At 35.8% G+C, this 22,091-nt stretch overlaps 1 protein-coding gene across 2 annotated transcripts in view; it reads right to left on the reverse strand.

Moving 5' to 3' along the window:
- Positions 1-4,956: 4,956 nt before the first annotated feature.
- Positions 4,957-22,091, reverse strand: part of LOC117993558 (octopamine receptor beta-2R) — a 29,917-nt gene continuing 12,782 nt past the window's right edge. Inside the window, exons 2-5 of one of the 2 annotated variants that reach the window (XM_034981361.2) lie at positions 20,214-20,468; positions 19,395-19,574; positions 16,267-16,525; positions 4,957-14,596 (exon numbers count right to left, since the gene is read on the reverse strand). In XM_034981361.2, coding sequence (XP_034837252.1) covers positions 13,868-14,596; positions 16,267-16,525; positions 19,395-19,564 — 1,158 coding nt within the window. In that variant the 5' untranslated portion in view covers positions 19,565-19,574; positions 20,214-20,468 and the 3' untranslated portion in view covers positions 4,957-13,867. Of the gene's footprint in view, positions 14,597-16,266; positions 16,526-18,222; positions 18,272-19,394; positions 19,575-20,213; positions 20,469-22,091 lie in introns of those variants that run through there. The other variant, XM_069506977.1, reaches the window with a different exon arrangement.

The following is a 22,091-nucleotide window of genomic DNA, read 5'->3' on the forward strand; positions in this document are numbered from 1 at the left end:
TTAGTTCGAAAAACCGATAGACGTTGGGGTCCCAATGACGACCTCGTACCGGAAAGAGCAGCATTGGCTCGTTCGCGACAGGTCGAGATGGCAATCCGGGTATGAGGCAGAGGGACGCTCCGCACACTCGAACGTCACCTACGTTTTCCCGCACCGGGTTAGAACGGGGACTGTGCGGGTGTGCGGGGTGCCCCTACCCCGATTGCTATCTTGACCAGTCGCTTACTACATATAATACCTATCGTATAATACCTACCTATATATTTGCGTACACATCACTACAAGTAAGTTTCTCTTGCTAAGTTGGCTAGTTTAGTTTACGAGTAGGTATATCTCATCAAGAACGCAATAGTTTACTGTTCAATAGTTTCTGAACATTGCATTGCTATCATTTTGAAGTAGGAAAAAATAAAGACTGGTAAATAAGAAAAGACTTTTTACCAAACTTTTTCATAAAATAAAACCACTGAAAGTTTTATTTTTTATTGGAACCAATAAAGGGGCCCGGATTTACTCGTAAGTAGAGAGTTTCATTAAAATAAGTACTGAAAAACCAACTTCAATCGTACAAAATGCACTTCACAGTATTAGCCGATTGTCAAAGAACCGGACTTTAAGCCCGTTGAAATGAAATACAGCTTTCAAAGAGATTTTTGTCACTGGTGGCTTTTATTTAATACTGTGGTGAAATATTCCGATTTCATAATGGACTTTAAAGTATTTTAACTACTAGTATTTTGAATTTCTATTGAACAAATTCATAGTAGGTTTTTCGTTCTACCCATGTGTGACAAAAAATGTGAGTTGAACCGTATAATAACATCACTAATCTCTATAATATAAAAATGAATCACCAAATGTGTTGCTGATCGCAAATCTCGAGAACCGCTGAACCGATTTCGCTAATTCTTTTTTTATATTATTCCTTGAAGTACGCGGATGGTTCTTACGGAGAGAAAAATTTAATTCAACCTCCCCCTCAATTTTCTAAACTCCACCCGAGTGAAGTCGGGGCGGTTCAGATAGTATTAATATTACTAACCCCTTCTCACTCTGAGAGGAGATCCAAGCTCTGCAGTGAGCCGGCGATGAGTTGATCATAATCATGTTGATGATAATTTAATTTAAACGCTAAAAAGTATCTAACTAGTCGGTACAAAAACAGGTTATAATAAAACCTAACAATAACTTACCACCTTTCGTGCGCATTGAAACTATGAAAAAAAATAACGTAGAACTCCACATAAGGCCGGGAAAACTGTCAGCCCGGAAAATTATAGCGAGAATAACCCCAGCTGAGTCTATTGAAACTATTGCGTGGGCGAACCGTTAGGCCGAATATAGGTAGACTGATATTGAAGCTAGAATTTTGCCCGATATTGCTCTGAGTATAAAATCCGGTCAACACGAAGGGCTCCGTACCTACCTACCATCAACAAGGTTATGTATGTACTTTTAATTTTTTTTATTTACATAGCGGCGATTTTGAAATTTTTAAGTAGAGAGAGAAAGTAATAAAAATTTCAAAATTTCAAAATAAGAAAGGATTTTTGAAAATTTAACCTCTAAGAGGGTGAAATAGGGTTTTGAAATTTATGTAGTCCACGCGGACGAAGTCGCGAACATAAGCTAGTTATGTATGTCGGAGAACAAGAGGATGGCCGATAATTATTATTCATCTTTAGCCGACATCAGAAGGTAGTAATTAATAAGTAGGTACTTTAATCCATGTTCTTTACAAATAGTTCTCAGTAACGTATCGCACATGGAAACCATCAATGTAACACAACCAGATCACCCTAACCTAACCCTACCTATGGTCGCCTCCAACCACCCCTCACAGCGACCCCTCACCTCACTCTAAACTAGCTAGCCTGAGCTAAACACTACATCGTGTGATTAGGGCGCAATTGCCATTGCAACCTCTCAATCAAATCACGACCTATTCCGTTATCTAATCATCTCAAGGTAATTAATCACAACTTCATGAACGCTCTTAAAAGGATCATTGCATTGACTCTCTTACGATCTAAACCAGATCTTATAATTGACTTCTCATTACTAATTCAGAATATCGCAATAGCTCTACCTTCTCCACTCTGTGCACGTCTGCATACAGAACACCATAGCATCGTGCGCCACACGCGCCACGACTACTATCCACCCAAATAAGCGATCACAACAGAAACCAGGTAGAATGTAAGCTATTCGATCTCATGGGCAACCCATTGTCTAATCCATTTCAACATTACACGAGAGTCATCAATGATTCTTTACCAACCGGGTTATACGATTCTAAAAGCGGGTACTATCAAAGTTTACTTCAAATTACTATCACACTAAGCTATCACTTCAAATTCGGTCGGTTATATTTGATCTAAGTGTATTTTCACGATTTCAGCACCAAGTCAAACGTGAACTTTTGATATGCATACCTTTTAACTTTTTAACTTTTAACTTTTAGCTTTTTTTTTATTTAAGGCTACTTTTGTCCCGGAAATCAAAAAACTCCTACGGGATTTTAAAAACCAAAATCCACACAGACGAAGTCGCGAGCATCATTGATCTACATAGTATGAAAATAAGTTTCAATGACAAAACGCTTGAAACAGTTCCTTAGTACTGCCACTTCGCCAGAGACTTTACAAGATTCTATCAGCCATTAAAATGTACAACCCAACAGCCATTAAAATATGAGGCCACCTTATCACTGAACACTTATAAACTAATATTAGAACGTAGCAACTGGAAATGTTGTGTTGGAAATTATCCAACGTCCAATGATAGAGAGCAATGTCGCAGCATATAAATAAACTTCTTCCTGCTTCCTTTGCGCACTACGGAGACTTAGGCTGAGATCTATAGAGCGCATTTTGATTTTGCTCATTAAAACGAGACAGATTTATGTGAGAGACTAACTTATGCTCGCGACTTCGTCCGCGTGGACTACAGAAATTTCAAACCCCTATTTCACCCCCTTAGGCTTTGAATTTTCAATAATCCATTGTTAGCGGATGCTTACGTCATAATAGCTACCTGCATGCCAAATTTCAGCCCGATCCGTCCAGCAGATTGAGCTGTGAGTTGATAGATCAGTCAGTCAGTCAGTCACCTTTTCCTTTTATATATTTATAATAGCTCTATCTCGTTTGAACTCTGTCTTAAGTCTAAGCTAAGTCTGTTACTTTTCACGTGCAAACTAACTTGTGTAGAAAACAATGCTGAAACCGTCGATAGGTTGTTTTAGAATGTACAGGTAAAGCCCTTTCATATGATACCAGCCCACTTGGTATAGTTATCTTACTTTGAAAATTCTAATTATTTGTCCATTAACACATTTTTTTTTTTTTGTGTTATGTAACCACAAATCCTCAATTTTCAGATTTATTCCTTTACTTGTGCTATAAGACCTAACTACCTGCCAAATTTTATGATTCTAGGTCAACGGGAAGTAGGGTTTTCGTGACAGACACGAACGAAGTGATCCTATAAGGGTTCCTTTTTCCCTTATGAGGTACGGAACCCTAAAGATAGAGTAATTTATTTTATTTTATTTCCACTGCAGTGCGAATAAAACCCATTGGCGACAGTAACACGCAAGCGAGGCTGAAATTTATGTTGAGTGTTCAGTTTTACGAACATTTTGTAAAAGACGCTTTGATATTAAAATACTTACTATCACTTTTTTAATATACTACGAGGAGGTATAATTTTTCAGGAAACATTTTATTCATCATCATCATCATCATCAACCGATAGACTTCCACACGCCACGGTCTTGCGCCGCCTGAATCCAGCGGCTCCCTGTGACTAGTCTGATGTCGTCCGTCCACCTAGTGCGGGATCTTCCAACGCTGCGTCTTTCGGTGCGAGGTCGCCATTCCAGCACCTTGAGAGTTGAGACCCCAACGTCTATCGGTTTTACGAGCTATGTGCCTTGCCTATTGCTACTTCAGCTTCGCAATCCTTTGAGCTATGTCGGTTACTCTAGTTCTCCTACGGATCTCCTTATTTCTGATTTGATCACGTAGAGAAACTCCAAGCATTGTTCTGACTTAAGATGGTGAAAAGCGGTGTCTGATTGTGCATCAAATGAATTTGCACTCTGTCGTCTATATTAACGCGTGTTCACTTGTATCCTTCTTTCTTTCTCACCGATACAAATCAGATCAAATGGCTTGAGTTGGTTATGCTTACTAACTCCGATTTACATAGGGCCATTTTTCGTCAGTTGTGACTTTAATCGTCTATTATATGAGTCTTCTGAAATAGGTGTTAAATTAATTGTAACCATTCAAAAATGAGATAAGGGACGTTATTTCAGCACCAGTTCATACGTGTAAATCCCTACTGATTTATGGTTTTCGGTCCAAAGGTTTCATCCTACATTTTGACAAGTGATGAATGTTGCGGCAAATAGAAAAACCGTTTTTAATGAATATTTATTTACATTCTTAACTCTTTACAACGAAAAATAGTGTGTTTTAAACGATTAAAAGAAAGACAAATAGCCTTTTTTTTGCCTTTTGTTTTTACTGTGATTATTCAAATAGGAATATCAAATGAATTTATTTGATAAAAATTAATTGTTCAGTAATTTTGACAAACAAGTTAAGTAGGTACGTGTGATAGAGTTAGAAATTCCATTCAAATTCCATTCTTGATTCCATTTTGTTGCAATTTTAATTCTCTTCTATGTTTCATTTGCTTGCAAATAAATATAACTTTTTTATCGTTGCTAGCTTTTTATTTTTGTTCAATCATTTACCATACATTAGGTTACCTGTAAGTGATAAAGCCGCCTTTATTAGTTTCACGTTTCATTTCCTAGAAGTGATAAAGCTGGTTTTTTACACCTTAACTTATTGTTTTTACTTTCATGATTTTTCATTGCGAAATAATTTTTTTTACTTACCTAATTAATTCTATGGGTGGCAATAAATAAAACCAAAGCAATGTTATATACGAAACAATTTGTTTATTTTGCAAAAAGCATTTTGAATACACGCACATATTGGGTGTTTACCCGTAGATTACATTTCACCATGCGATGTTGGTCTTATTACGTAACTTTGATATCTCATTGTAATCCTGATTATATACTATATAGGGCGCCTTTTTTAATTCTAAAATTTTATAGAGGGCTTGTACACAGATTGAACATGTCACCCTCATGGGAGCAAAATCATTAACTATAGCATTAACAATACCATATATAGCTCGTACAGTGTTCTGGCCTCCTCAGACAAAGGGTGGGCTAGAACACTGTTACAAGTAGCTTACTCCTTAAACTTATTTCTAAAACTAAACCTTTCTATTTCGTTCCGGACACATTCCAATAAAATGTTAGAGAAACCTTCGTATAAGAGGTTACACTTAATACCCATACACATATAATAATTGTAGATGCTAGGTAACTATTGCACACCATTATAATGGTAAATACACTGTGACCTGACTGCTGTACCACCTATAAAACGTGTATTTGCAATAATAAATTATGATTATGATGATTATGATTATGACCCATAACGGAATTATAAATACCACTTATCAAGGAAATGATAGGTTACCGATTTAATTGTAATGTTGTAATTTTTGATTACGCAGTGTATCGCGAACAATATGATCAAAACGCTCCGCGATCAATGGACGCCAATACCGGCCGCAATGACCTGCCATGAACTTTCATATACCTACAGCTAATCGCGAGCTATGTTTTAGATATACATTGCTGTTTAGTGTTAAATATCGTCGCTTGTTGTTTTTCATGTAAAATCAGGTCGAGCTAGATTTTTGATTTATCGTGCAAAATGTCGATAAAATACGATTGTAGTACCTACAGAACCCTCAGTGCGCGAGCCTGACTAGCACTTGGCTGGTTTTTGTTAATTGAAATTGTTATACTGGCCACAGAATACCAATTTGGCGAACCAAGTACCTAATCTATGGCCTTTATAAATTAAAATAAATTGGCGCGCAAAATAATATTGATGATTACCATCAACTGCAAGGTCTCGTCTATCTAATAGGCATTCATTCAAAATTTATAATCATTACCTAAATTCTGACCAATTTATAATAATTGCAGTGAAATGATTGAGGCAATCACGGACATAAATGTGTAAATTATATGGGTTTGTCGTTTAATCATGCTGCAACGAAGCAACGGATCGATATGTTTTTTTGCATGGATATAGTTAAATGCCTGGAGACAAAAACTACTTTTTATCCTACTTAGAAAATCAAAGAGTTTCAATTTGATAGGTACCTAATTATAATTTTAGAAATGGGCAAAAGTACCCAGTTGTTGGTTTCCTTTACATTGTTACAAACAAAGTTACAAATAAAGGTAGACTATTTAAAAAAAAGTGAGGAAATAGTATCATTTTGAAAATCGAGTATCAAAAGTTACGTAGTAAGACCATACTATACGTATAAGGTTCAAGTTACATTGGCGTAGAGTTGAAAACGCGTTTCTCTTTATGTTGATCCATAAATTATGTAGTGTGACGCGTCGCTACGCTTCAAACCTGCGTCAATGTACCTTTAGCCTTCCATTTTTTTCAAGTACTTTAAACGATTCTATTATAATGACAATGATAGTACGATTTTATGTATTGATATAACTCTATATAATTTAAAGAGACTATTTACAACGAAAGTTTACATTTATTATTTTGGTATCGAGATTTAATACTAAGAATTATTATGATATTATATAGAATCTAAATTGTCCTTATTCATAAATGTTATGAACAGTCATGTATTAGCTGTTGCTCAATAAGACAAGTAAGTATAATGCAATGCGATCGATACCGTACGTATCGATCAATATACTTCCTTTTTACTAATAAGTTATTAAGATTAGCAAGACCTCAAAACCAGAATACAAGTTCTTTTTCTATTTACTTTCCTTAGGTAACAAATATAGACTGCTACAAAATGAGTTAACTACGGTTCATATATTGTAGTATGTAGTTTAAAGACGTGTTGCGCTGCTTTTTATCCATACTAAAATTATAAATGCGAAAGTGTATCTGTCTGTCTGCTAGCTTTACGCACGGCCTAAAAGTTTAAACGATTTTGATGAAATGTGGTACATAGTTAGCTCAAATCCCGGGGACTTACATAGGCTACTTTTACTAGCTCCCACGGTCGCGGGCATCATCTTGTTTATAATATTTTAGAAAAGACGCGTCGCTTTGCTTCGATTGTCGCAATGTGCCTTCAGCCTAAATTTGAACCAACCAATATTGTATTGACCCTCCATAACTTTTATGAACACGGTTTTATAAATAAACTCTGAATAAATAACTTAGCAATATAAAATGGTAACTCTGCAAAGCTCTAAATAAATTCTCCGTTTAGGGCCAAAGCACACTTGATACTTTTAGCAACGGTTATATATGTGATTTGATCGCTTTTCGGGAGCTCTAAGAGAAATAATACGCTATTTTGATCGCAGTTGTTGTCAATACAGCTGCAGTATCGCTAATCGTAAACTCTTACAGTATCGTGTGTTTTGGCCCTTAGTGATAACAAAAACGTTAACAAGGAATAATACAAAGTATCACAGTCCAGGTATATATTAACAAAAATATCTAATTTAACCAGAATACATGTTCTCTATTGCAGTAACCATAGAGGTGTCATTACTAGAGGGTGCAATGTCCCACAAAGTGGCCTAACCCGACTTGTGTATGTGGACACCAGTCATGCTATTCGTCTAACAGTGTATTGAAGATTAAAAAAAATAACAAATCCAAAACTACGATAAAAAAAGTATATTTTATTTCATTATCTACGCTATACACTGATCTACTTATTTTATAATGACTTTTAAAGTTACATATTGCTGTCTGACTTTGACCTAGATCTATCTATGTTTAAAATCGAAGAAGTTCTATGAAAGTCGTAAGTACCTAGACATGTAAATATTTTCCACAATCATATTTACAATAATAATTGGAGTTACATCAATTAACGTCATTAACGCCATAGTAAAGCCTCCCTATATTATTACTATGGCATCCAATAGACAGACGCGTCTAGCCGTATTGGGTTGCTATTCGCATAGTGGGCTCAGCACATTTAGTTCAGCAATTTTTATTAATTAAAGTTGCAACTTCTACATAATAATATGTCGGACTTTAATCCGGCTTTCCAATCGGCAATACCGTTCCAGTTCATTCGAGATACGTTTGACGCATCTTCGTTACATTAAGTTGACAGTTAATTCCTCGCTGTATATATATACATGTATATTGTATATTTTGTATGTGTGTATATTGTGTGTATGGGGAATCCCATACAATATACATTTCGGTTTGATTTTTTAGAGTACCCAGCAGTAAATATTACACATCGAGCTTTGTAAAGAGATAATCGACAGCTTCAGCCTTGTAGAGTGTCGTTTCTATCTTTCGTACCTATGTGATGTTTTGTCGCTGATTTGTTAGTCTCAACGTTGACCATCATCTGCGTCAAGACTGACAAGTAAGATAAAACGTCACATAGGTACGAGTGATAGAAACAACGTTCTTCAAAGCCGGAGCTGTCCATTATCTCTTTCTAAAGCTTGATGTAAAATATTTACTACCAGGTACTGTAATATCGAGTAGCTGTGCCGAGCCAACTTTGTGTATAGCAACAAAACTTGCACATAATTATGTACTAAATTTTATAATGGGAGGTGAATTACTGTGACCTGGTGGACGTTAGGCTGAACAAATACACTGAAATTCGCTGAAATGAATTACAAAAAGAATGAATGATTAAAATAAAATTATGATGGACGGATTCAACAGAAACAAATGAAATTTCAGTTGGGCTAAGCAATGTTTCTTATACAAATAACATTTACAATTCACAAATAAAACGGTCTTTGATATTCAAATAATAGGTGAAATACTCCAATAAAATGATTTACATTAACCAAGTTAATATTTAAACTGTTATGAGTTTTCTCATTTCATTTATATAAGAGAACGGTTCACTTACGTAGTATTTGTCGGTGTACGTCCGACAAGGTTAAATTCGTGAGGGGTCCTTAGTGGCTCAGTGGCTCTCACAGAATTACCCGGAAAGCAATCAAAACTAGTCGGGAATACGCCGACAAAAACTTTACACGTGAGTCGAGTCGTTACCTTATATTTTATATCTGAGCTGTTATTTGTGACATATATTTAAATAAACATAACATTAAGATATGATTTCGTCAAATAGTTAGTTGTAATACCTAATGAAGTCACAACCATTATATTATTACTTTTATTACATTTACAGCCCATTTTTACATTTAGATATTTTTATGACTTTAACACTCAAGGAAATCTTAAGTAGTAGAAATTATAGTTTTGGGCTCTAATACATACACCTAGATTAAAAATGGCTACAGGACCAGTTATTACTTAATTTTGTTTCCTATTACGTTTTCTAATACAATTACGACTTGAGCCTTAAATACTTATTTAAAGGAAGACACATTGAGTTTAAAAGAGCGACATCATTAGGAAATCTGCGAAAGTTTCAGTAAAGTTTCTCTTCACGGACTGTATAATGCCTACATTTAGAGATCTCGCTCGACATTTTTACTCTTAATATGTGTCAACTGTCATGTCAAAAGTACGATTTAATAGTGCTTATTTTAAAGGTGAACCATTGTGCCGTGGTGGCACTACCAAAAACAACAACAACAAGGTGAACCGTACTTTTGACATGACAGTTGACACATAGAGTTAAAATGGCGAGTGAGATATCAAAATGTACGCACTATACTTATAAGCAATTTGCAAAAAGGATTTGTCAGCTGTCTCCCTAGTACGAGTCTTCATAATTTTCGAACTGATTTTTGTCGATGTAAGCCAGAGTAATTCCGAGCTAGTCCAAAATTAGTCGGTGTTTAACCGACCTGTTCAAGTGAGTAAAACTACAATATGCAGTACGCGTTAATTGGTTTATTGAATGCGATCTACATATGGGTTTTGTTGGTGTAGGCTCTACTTATTTCGAAATCGTTTGTAATTAGTCGGATATACACCGACAAAAACTAGATGTTAGTAGTACTGTAGGTATCATATTTCAATTAATCCGCTGTCATTTTTCGAAGGCAGTGACGGTTCAAATCGTTACTGTTAAAAGGCATAAAAGTGTCCGGTATACCACTGAAACTTTCAACAGTCTCTTCCTCAGTTATGATGAGGTCGCAGAGTTTCAAGCAAAGACATCTATATTATGGACATCGACAGACATATATTATTTATGAGGAGTTAAGATGAACACCGAAGAAATTATTATACCTATGATTTGGCGTACATTTAAAATTTTGAGCAGCATAATACACCTTAGTATGTTACTACATATTTTTAAGTTTTGTATTGAATGAAAAGTCTTACATTTTCATCCAGAGATTTAGGCAAGCCTATGGACCTACCTCATCGTTGAAACATGCTGATACCTATAAGCTGTGCCATACGTGATTATAAGTAATATATTATATGTATAAGAGGTAGGTATCGTTGTTATGCATCGCTGTCAAAGTAAACTAGAGAGGAACTCGCGGTTTGATCATCTAGAAATCGAAAAATGATGTTCCCACATCCACAGTATTTTTAAAGACCTATTCAACGATACCCCACACTATGGGGTAGACGAAAAACATTGTACATGTAGGGGAGCTACCCTAGAGAAAAATATTTATCACAATTTTATTTCACCACTTTGTCGGCGTAATTAATATTTGCCAATACCCATGCCAAATAACAGATTTCTAGCACTAATAGTCTGAGATTAACCAAGGACGGACGGACGGACAGACGTACGGACATGGCGAAACTATAAGGGTTCCTTGTTTACTATGGAACTCTAAAAAGGAACGTATTTTCATGGACTCGGATCGGATGCAGTGCGTAACCGCTCTTAGGCAACCATAGCGTTCCTTCATTGTCACAAAATTTTAGCCTTTTAGAAATTCCCCAGATTTTTTCGCACCCACCGCGTCGCTTGCAGCACTTAATCTCACGCTGACCTCAATCCTTTTTGGTTTTAAAATTTATAGACATTCAACCTTTTTTAGATTTCCATACCTCAAAAGGAAAAACGGAGCCCTTATAGGATCATACCCTTTGTTGTCTGTCTGTCTGTCGGTCTGTCAAGAAACCTAGAGGGTAGGTACTTTCCGTTGCCTTAGAATCATGAAATTTGGCAGGTAAGTAGGTCTTGTAGGAGACATAAGGGAAAAATCTGAAAACCGTGAGTTTAGTGTTACATCACACAAAAAAAAATTGTGGTCATGAACTAAAAGTTGGTATTTTCAATTTTCGAAATAAAATAACTATATCAAGTGGGGTATCACATGAAAGGTCTTCACCTGTGCACTCTAAAGCAGTATTTTATTTATTTTTATGCATCATAGTTTTTGAATTATCGTGCAAAATGTCGAAAACATTCGACTATAGTACGGAACCTTCAGTGCGCGAGCCTGACTAGCACTTGGCCGGTTTTTTTAGTAGCCGAATTTAGAAGTTGTAGCCGATCAAGGTCTCATGCTGCCCAAAATCTAGACGTGATTCGTATTATTATCCATCGAATTAGTCAAGGTTAGTATTTAAATGTCTACAGACTGGTAACACGACACCAACACACCAAATTCTAATCGGTCTGTTACAGTTAATAAATAGAACATCAATTATTTTAAAACTCGATTTTTCTATTGAAGCGTTATTTGTCCCCATAATAATCATTATCATATCTCTCTATTAATGTTTAAAATGAAATACTTTATACATGGTGTTGTTTTAAGAGCGGTCAGTGAGGTGAACACTGAAAATGAAAGACATAGAGAAAGATCTAAGGAACTATTTAGGCAGAACAAATATTTCCAAAAAAACTCTCACATTCAACTTTTCAAAATTTCATACCTCTTCTTTAATAACGGCAGAGATCGTTTTACGACTTTCTAATTTAGTCCCCCAGCTAAGATTATATTTTATCTTTACGTATAATTTAAAAAAAAAATTGATGCCATGATCTGTTAAAGTTTTTCTGTCTTAAAAAGACAAGGTTTCTCTTCACTAATCGCTCACAAAATAACATCCTGTATATCCTATAAATTATATTATCGTTTCTTAATCTACTTATAATTTATCTAAATCTAAATTTACCCCAACTTTATTTACAACTCGAATGCCGACGGCTATACATAACTTTATCATTGAAATTACAATTTTCCGATTAGGAGAAAAGAGGTTTAATCACAGAATTAGGAATATATAAAGAAGCGGAAAAAGAGCGTTAGGTTGTCGCCGCGCAGATTTCTAGTAAAACAGAAGCAAGTTATTGAAAAATAGACATATATACTAAATCAACCTAAATTAAGAGAAGCTTCCCTAGCGGACTCTCTAACACTCTCCATACAAACGTAATTTGGTTCTCATTTGAACGTTAACCAATAAAACTTAGTGAAATTTTGTAGACACGTACTAGAAACAAATATTTATGTCTACGGTTTGCCAGATTTCTATAAAAATAGGTATTTTCAAAGTTACACGGATTCAAATATTTGTATATTAATCTTTGAGCATGTGTAAATTTAAAACTACACATTTTTACAAAGTTCTGGAAACCACAAACGTTTTATTAGTTTCTAAAGCGTGTCTATAAACGCTGTGTTTAACTGGTTAGTATTCAAACATAAACCATACTATGTTCGTTTGTAGTGAGCTACGAATAAAGTCCTCTTAAATTGTTATATTTTATTTTACGTTGCTTTGGATACTAGAAACTTTAATTAAATGTTATTTTGAAGTATTTAAGTATATTGGTATGAGTATAATGCTATGAATTGTTAAAAATCGGTGACATTCTGTACCGTTACTATTACACAGCAGATACCATTTCTATGACCTTATTTTAAATTCCATGGGTTAAACCAATACCGAATTAGAATTTCTATAAATTGAACAAAAGTTTTAAGAGTTGTTTATTAGTTCAATAAAAAGTTAAACTTTGAAGTTAAATTCTCGAGTTTCAAACAAGGTATACATTCAAGAATTTAAGTTTATTTAAATTGCATTATTAAATTATAATCGAAGCTTTTTTAAATCTGATTCACAACTTTTGTAATAAAAAGGAACTTTCTAAATACCTATATTATCAATGAACCTATCCTTGCCCAAGCGAAATATTATAGTATTTCTTCACAACTAACAACATGCAAATAATAGTTAAATCTTGTTATCAATTAATGTTAAAAATCGTAAAATATTCTTTGAACTAACCTTAAAAATAAATTTGTTTTATTCGTCTACTTAATACTAATAATAATTATTTATCTATACTTTTATGAAAATTTTGATTTCTACACAATCTGTATGAATTTTAGATTCAATGCATCTTTAATAAGACTAATATATACAATGTACCTTTGACCTTTTCAAGTGTGATATTTTAAGCTTTAGGCCTACAATTCAGCCATGTTTAGATTATTTACTAATTACTAACTATTTACACTCCAATCTATATACATTTTGATATATATCATACCTATCATACTTGAGTTATTTACTAAGAATAATATCTATACATTAAAAAACTGAAAACATAGGAATACTGTCAATACAATATTAAAACTAATATTTGAGATAGTATGTAAGAACACTATTTAATTCCATAAAATTGAAATTTAAAAATTACCGTCTTGAAGGTCATGTTCACCATTTCAAAGTAGAGAGATTCGTTAAAAATATTTACAGCAATAATTACATTGTTCATAAATCAGTCACTTACGGAATTAGTTACGTCGTAATATTTCGTTGAAACACTAGGCTTGTCATACGGCTGTCACTTCGACACGCTGAGGCGATATTCAAAGAGACGCTAGGTCTGACTGTCTTCTAGAAGGAAGGGGCACTCTCAATTGTCCCGAGCCCCTTCGGTCCAATCTCTCTAACGCGTCAGAATCGTGAGATCCTCGACGACAGAAACTACAGAACGCACAAGCTAAAGTATTCTTGAAAGCGTTGCGAAAGTCTCTATTGAAGTACGCGTAAATGATCGGATTTAACGCGGAATTAAAGTAACCAGTCCAAAACATGATCACAGTTACTACTTCGGGATATTCACATGTATCACACAATGACGTCGATAGATAGAACAGAAAAAATGGCAGCCAGCATAGGATAAAGGCACCCATAATAATGCCCAGCGTTCTGGCTGCTTTGTGCTCACGTTTCATTTTCAAAATGTTCTTATCTTTGGTTGGAGTATTAGCGTTGATATGTAATCCGTTTTTGTCACTAACGTCTCTCGAATGGCGATGCATTAGCATAGCGTTGCCAGCTCTCGCATGAAGAGCCTTCTCTTGGCGATTTGCTTCTTTGAAAATGGCAAAGTACGTGAATAACATTATTGTGCATGGTATCCAAAATGATATCGAGCTGGATATGACGGCGTATGGTTTATTAACTATGAATTCGCACTGGTTTAATTTACGTGTTTGCATGTGGTAGCTGGTCGTGTACCAGCCCATGAAAATTGGGGCATACGATATCGTTATGGGACTGAGCCATGTCGCTGCTAACATAACGAACGCCATCTGAAATAGAAATAATTATTTTCTTATTAGAACTTGGCTTCGACACACTGGCCGTGTGTCTTGATAAGGAGAAAAAATAGGAATAAAGTTTTATAGATATCACATTAATATTATCTTTCTATTTGATGCATACTAATGTTATAAATACAAAAGTGTGTCTGTCTGTCTGCTAGCTTTTTACGGCTCAACAGTTTAATCGATTTTGATGGGTATCGAGTTAACTTACATCCCGGAGCCGAACATAGGCTGCTTTTTATCCCGTAAAATCAAAGAGTTCCCACGGGATTCTTAAAGGCCCATCCGTTTAACCGATTTACCTATATGAAATTTATAGTACAGACACCGAAGTAGGCAGTTTCTAGCTTGTGTATCGGAAATTTACACAGGTAACTTTTTATCTCGGAAAATCAAAGAGTTCCAACGGGATTTTAAAAAACCTAAATTCATGCGGACGAAATCGCGCACATTTTAAATCTATAAAAGGAAAATGTGACTGACTGTCTGATCTATCAACGCACAGCTCAAACTACTGGCCGGATTTTGGCTGAAATTTGGCATGCAGTCTGCATGCCAAATAGCTATCTGCATGATGCAGATAGCTATTATGACGTAGACATCCGCTAACAAAATATTTTTGAAAATTCGACCCCTAAGAGGGTAAAATAGACGGTTGAAATTTGTGTAATCCACGCGGACGAAGTCGCGGGAATAAGCTAGTCTTCTAGTAAGTTTATAAACTTTGGGATATCAAGTTGAGAGCCTTTGTTAAATGTAGTACAAAGTTTTACTGAGAACACAATTAATTACGATGCTGGTTAATTTAACACAAGCAAGATAAACTAGGCTCCGTGGCGAGAACATTCGATTAAGTACATCTTTAAAAGCTTTCTGTTGCTAAAACCCATTAAATTATAACAACATTTGTTTGGCAAAAGTTCGTCTTTATAACACTTAAAATGTTGTAAAGTTAACCTCTTTCTAAATAACCCTTTTAGTGCGTACTATGTAATACTTAGTTATAAGTAGACGATTATGTAAACAAAAAACATTTTCAAGAGATTAATTTTCCTCTTTATAAAGTTCCTGAAATTTCTCAAATGAAAAAGCTCGCCATATTGCGATATTTTGCCAAGTTTGTTAAGTACTAAAACTTTAAGTAGTATCTACTTAATAAAACCAAAGGCACCTACCACCAACCTGACAGTACAAACTTTGTAAAAAGAAGAATTAGGGAAATCGGTTTTTTGACTGAGTTATAAAGTAAAATAAATAAAAATTTTGATCCCATATCCCGAAGAAATCCCAATGTTTCTCGGGACAAAAATAGTACAACAATACAATAATTGATAGTACAATTCTATTAAAAGTCGATTGTTTTGTTGTTGTCCGAGTGGATATTGTTTCTACTTTCTACAATTAAGCTTATTAATGATCCATACTAATATTATAAATGCGAAAGTGTGTCTGTCTGTCTGCTAGCTTTTCACGGCTCAACCGTTCAACCGATTTTGACGAAATTTGGTACAGAGATAGCTTGCATCCCGGGGAAGGACATATGCTACTTTTTATCCCGGATAAACAAAGAGTTCCCACGGGATTATTAAAAACTGAATCCACGCGGACGAAGTCGCGGGCATCCTCCAGTATAAAATAATGATAAAAAATCTAACCTTTTTCGTCATTTTAATCGGATATTTCAAAGGTTTCACGATAGCGTAGTATCTGTCCACGGATATACAACATAAATGCAGGATTGAGGTCGAAGTAAAGTATACGTCGGAGGAATTCCACAGATCGCAGATGATGGGGCCGAAGATCCACTCGTTGTAAAACTGCACGCTGAAGTTAAACGGCATGACCACCATGGCGACCAGTATATCCGCGAAGGCTAGTGATACGACGAAGTAGTTTGTAATGACGCGAAGTTTCCTGCAATAGAAATACAACGTTAGTTTTAGTATACGCAAAACCTGAAAGTAGTTTGTTCAGAATCAGTATCAGAATCGATTGCAATCATTTTTACTATGGGTTATGTTTTGACCAAAAAATACTTCAAAAACACCTAGTTGAATGACCACATGCACCAGCTGATTATAGCCGCGAAAGTAGGAGCGCGCACGATTGACGCCAGCTGTTGTCCCGTTCGCTCACAGCCGCTCGCTTGGGGTGACCATGTTTTTCGAGGACAACGACTCAACACAACAAGCTTATAACTTCGTACAAAACTTTACATCGACCTTTAGAAGGAGATAGCAGATTTGTAGAGCGCTGTTCCTGTCGCTGAGACCGACTAAACGTCATATGGGTATGAGTGACGGAGACAACGCTCTACGAAGCCGAAATGTCATTCTAAAGGCCGATGTACAATACTTTCGGCCGCGTACTGTAAATTTTATTATTAGGCTATGCAAATACGACTGTATTTAAAATAACGCACACTGATGCTTCATTAGTCATCAGCGTGGCAATTATTCTGAAAAATCTAGATGTAATTAAATAAATAAATAAATAAATAAACTTTTATTTCAGGCATAAGTACACCCATAATTGTGTGTTAGTACAGAAACAATTCCTTAACCTATGTTAGTACCTACTTATTACTAGCTTAAACTTAACAACTAATTCTACTAAAATTAAAACTAATCCTAATTAAAAAGGTTCCTCCTAAAGTCAAAGTCAAATGATTTATTCAAAATAGGTAATAAATTACTCCTTTTGATAGTCAGATGTTGGATTTGTAAGATATACCTAGTTGTGATAATTATTACGCAAACTTAAAACTAAAGCTACGAGGGTTCCAAACGCGCCCAGTTCTGAGAATCTATGCAAGTGTCAATAGTCAGGGCTCTGGATTCTTGTGTCTATACGATATATACGTCTCATTTTAGGTCTATCAAAGGCCGGATATAGCCCTTGATCCCATTTCATCCAAGAGCTAAGTGGCGGTCTCTCGAGAATAAGTGGTCCAAAGGTTTCACAACGAGGTGATTTAATAACCAGATTCTATTATTTAGAGTTTATAATTATTTTTTATTATTAGCAACCACTTTGAGCTTAAAGTTTTAATCTTATACAGCTTGTTTTGATACGTTTACTTTTTTTTTTTTTTACTACCAAAAATAACTTTCATACCACTGTCTGCGTCCATTCTTGGCCACTTACTTATCTACGAAGATATTATGACCGCTTGTAATACAAGTCTACTAGCTACGGATTATTATTAATATTATCTTGCGCTGCATGACCCTGATTATCCCCCGTATCTTCCCAAGCACTACTATGTAGATGTACGATATTACACAATAAGTAGATGCACCGTGATCCGCAGTTTGAACATCGCCATCTGCGTCCACTCTTGGACGCAGATGGCGATGTTCAACCTCTGTCCACGTCTCAAGTTTTACTCTTTGTAATAATTAATTTACCGTCTGTTTTTGTAACCATATTTTCTTATGCATTATATTAATAGTGACTTTCATCACAATGTTCCCGAGCACTACTATGATCACGATCAGCTCACATTCTGCAAACCTCAGTTTGGATATCGCCATCTGCATCTATTCATAGTACTCCAAAAGTCTAATCACTTCTAATGGAACTACCACTTATTGTACATCAACATTTACCTGTGCCGCATGAAATTGACTATCACCAGCATGTTCCCCAGTACCATCACAATCAGCTCCAATTCTGCAAAACTCAGTTTGGATATCGCCGTCTGCATCTATTCATAGTCCTCCAAAAGTCTAATCACTTCTAATGGAACTACCACTTATTGTTATCAACATTTACCTGTGCCACATGAAATTGACTAACACCAGCATGTTCCCTAGCACTATCACAATCAGCTCCAATTCTGCAAACCTCAGTTTGGATATCACCGTCTGCATCTATTCATAGTCCTCCAAAAGTCTAATCACTTCTAATGGAACTACCAGTTATTGTATATCAATATTTACCTGTGCCGCATGAAATTGACTATCACCAGCATGTTCCCCAGTACCATCACAATCAGCTCCAATTCTGCAAAACTCAGTTTGGATATCGCCGTCTGCATCTATTCATAGTCCTCCAAAAGTCTAATCACTTCTAATGGAACTACCACTTATTGTTATCAACATTTACCTGTGCCACATGAAATTGACTATCACCAGCATGTTCCCTAGCACTATCACAATCAGCTCCAATTCTGCAAACCTCAGTTTGGATATCACCGTCTGCATCTATTCATAGTACTCCAAAAGTCTAATCACTTCTAATGGAACTACCACTTATTGTATATCAACATTTACCTGTGCCGCATGAAATTGACTATCACCAGCATGTTCCCTAGCACTATCACAAACAGCTCCAATTCTGCAAAACTCAGTTTGGATATCGCCGTCTGCATCTATTCATAGTCCTCCAAAAGTCTAATCACTTCTAATGGAACTACCACTTATTGTATATCAACATTTACCTGTGCCACATGAAATTGACTATCACCAGCATGTTCCCCAGTACCATCACAATCAGCTCCAATTCTGCAAAACTCAGTTTGGATATCGCCGTCTGCATCTATTCATAGTCCTCCAAAAGTCTAATCACTTCTAATGGAACTACCACTTATTGTTATCAACATTTACCTGTGCCACATGAAATTGACTATCACCAGCATGTTCCCTAGTACTACTATGATCACGGTCAGCTCCAATTCTGCAAACCTCAGTTTGGATGTCGCCGTCTGCATCTATTCATAGTCCTTCAAAAGTCTGATCACTTCTAATGGAACTACCACTTATTGTATATCAACATTTACCTGTGCCGCATGACACTGACTATCACCAGCATGTTCCCCAGCACCGCCATGATCACGATCAGCAACAGCACCGCGGTCCTCAGCTTGAACATCACAGTCTGCGTCCATTCTGGGTCTTCCTCCTCCGTCGCATTGCTCGTCAAGTTCTGGGTCACGTTTACTTGATCCATAAGGGGCAGTCTGGATTTTAGATTGTCATATTCATAAAAAAACACCTAATAATAACAACATTGTTCTGGTAAAGGTTCAAGTGATTTAAACTCGTGTTAGAGGAAACAACAGTGATAAAATATGATAAGTTGTTTTGAAGTCTATAAAAATTTTCAAATCATGCTTATTTTAAAGAATTTAACTAAAGCCGTTTAAAAATTGATGATAGTTTTAGATGCACGTAAGGAACCATTGGGTAATTAACAGAGATATTAGTATTCATATTTTATACCTGAGCATCTAAAAATACAGGGTGTAACCAGAACGCTGGCAAAAACGAAGACAGGTGAAAGTACAGATGATTACTGATATGATACCACAAAAAAAACGCAAAAAAATATCCTATAAGTATTATGTAAAAGTTCACGATTGCAAATAAAACATCTGACGCTAGAGGTCAACGAAAGTAGGTCATTGCCAAGTCGTAGGCGGGGCGTTGACCCAAGCTTTGTACGCTATACATTGCGGGTTTGAAGAATACTAAATCAGTAAAGCTACAAAATGAGGCAAATGGTTATTGCAATTGGATTGTGTTTAGGTAGTATTAACAATAACGCTAAGTTTTTGCTAGCGTTCTAGTTACATCCTGTATAGTGAAATACCTAATACCTTTATCTTTCTCGTCTAAATCTCGTCAAACTATTTTCATTGTCACAAGCTACCACAATCCTAGTTCTTGATTCCTTTTCATTGAGCATTCTTATGAGTCACTGTAATAACTGCTGAATTAAGTGAGTTTTCATCTTTTTCTTCTTAACCGTCTCTGAACCTATTTCCAGTGTTCTTCTCACATACATCTTTGGCTATAATAACTTCATGGTTATCGTGTATGATTTTTTCTTTAATCTCTACTGATCTTTCAATCTGTAACAATTGAAAAACATCGTTTAGTTTTAATAAATACACTTATTTGTTACTAGCGGATGCCCGCGAATTCGTACGCATGGATTTAGATTATAAAAATCCCAATGGAACTCTTTGATTTTCCGGGATAAAATGAAGCCCTACACGTCTTAAACTATACCCATGCAAAAAATCATGTCAATGCGTTGCTCCTTTGCTACGTGATTTAAGGACAAACCAACAAACCTATAAATTTCGCATTTAGAATAGGGGTAGTGATTTTGTGTGTTCGCGCATCCTTCATCCGATTGAAACTTTGTACAATTATTTTAAGATTTTTCGTGAAAATTTCTAGTGTAAAAGCTGGTGCTAGTTATAGATACGACAATGTAGCTAATTCTGTTGTACAATTTCTACTCTCTAAACTAAATTGTCTAAATCTAGTGCTACCCTTTTCCTTGGGGAGCATTATGAAAGAGATAATGCTACATTTAGCATACATTTAGACATGTTATTTTAGTTCAGAGATTATTAACAAGTAGGCCTTTAGTGCAAAATTTCCTTAACAATTGAGCTATTGAGGCATTTAGTACTTTATTTCCAAACAGAGTTCCATAAAAACCTAATACATATTACAAGCACACTTCAGATTACCAGTTAAATTTTCCCTGGAAAAATATTTCCCTGGAAAAATATTTCCCAGTGCGGGATGGCCAGGGAAATGGAACAAAAAAATCAGTTTTGCTAATGTAAACAATAATAATTATGAAGCTAAATAAAATTTTAAAAGGTTGTTTTACCTACATGTTAGGAGCAATAAAATAATAAAATGAACGGATTCGCGTTGTTTGTTTAGGTCCTCTGAAGGGGTCGTAACTGGGAAACAAAATTAAAAAATAATAATATCCTTTCACCGTGTTTTTATCCCGTACCTGGATAAAAGAAATCACTTGCAGTCCGTGCACTCCATGCGACACAATTCTTTCAAAGCGTTTGCAAAGCTTTATTTTATTACTAGCTGATGCCCGCCACTTCGTCCGCGTGGATGTACATTTTTTCAAAATCCTGTGGGAACTCTTTGACCTTCCGGGATAAAAAGTAGCCTATGTGTTAATCCAGGGTATAATCTATCTCCATTACAAATTTCATCCAAATCCATTCAGCCGTTTTTGCGTGGTTGTAACAAACATCCAAACATCCACACTTTCACATTTATAATATTAGTAGGATTAGGATTAGGATAATAATTTACTTAATTATTATATTTAAATAACTTTGAACGTGGACACTGACAGTTGGCCTAGTCCACAAGTTCAAAGTCGCTCAGCGTGCTATAGAGCGGGCTATGTTGGACATCTCTCTGAGGGGCAAAATCCGTAACGAGGAAATCCGCAGGAGAACCTGAGTGACCGACATAGCTAAACGTATTAGCCAGCTGAAGTGGCAGTGGGCAGGCCACGTCTACCGCAGAACCGATGGCCGATGGGGCAGACGTGTTCTGGAGTGGAGACCGCGTATCAGCAGGCGTAGTGTGGGACGACGTCCAACCCGCTGAACTGACGACCTTAAGCAGGTGGCGGGAAGTGGGTGGATGAGGAAGGGTTTTGAGGCACAGAACCCTAAAATTGTGCAGAATATTATACT

The sequence above is a fragment of the Maniola hyperantus genome, chromosome 24 (assembly GCF_902806685.2).
Source record: "Maniola hyperantus chromosome 24, iAphHyp1.2, whole genome shotgun sequence".
NCBI classification, from domain to species: Eukaryota; Metazoa; Arthropoda; class Insecta; order Lepidoptera; family Nymphalidae; genus Maniola; species Maniola hyperantus.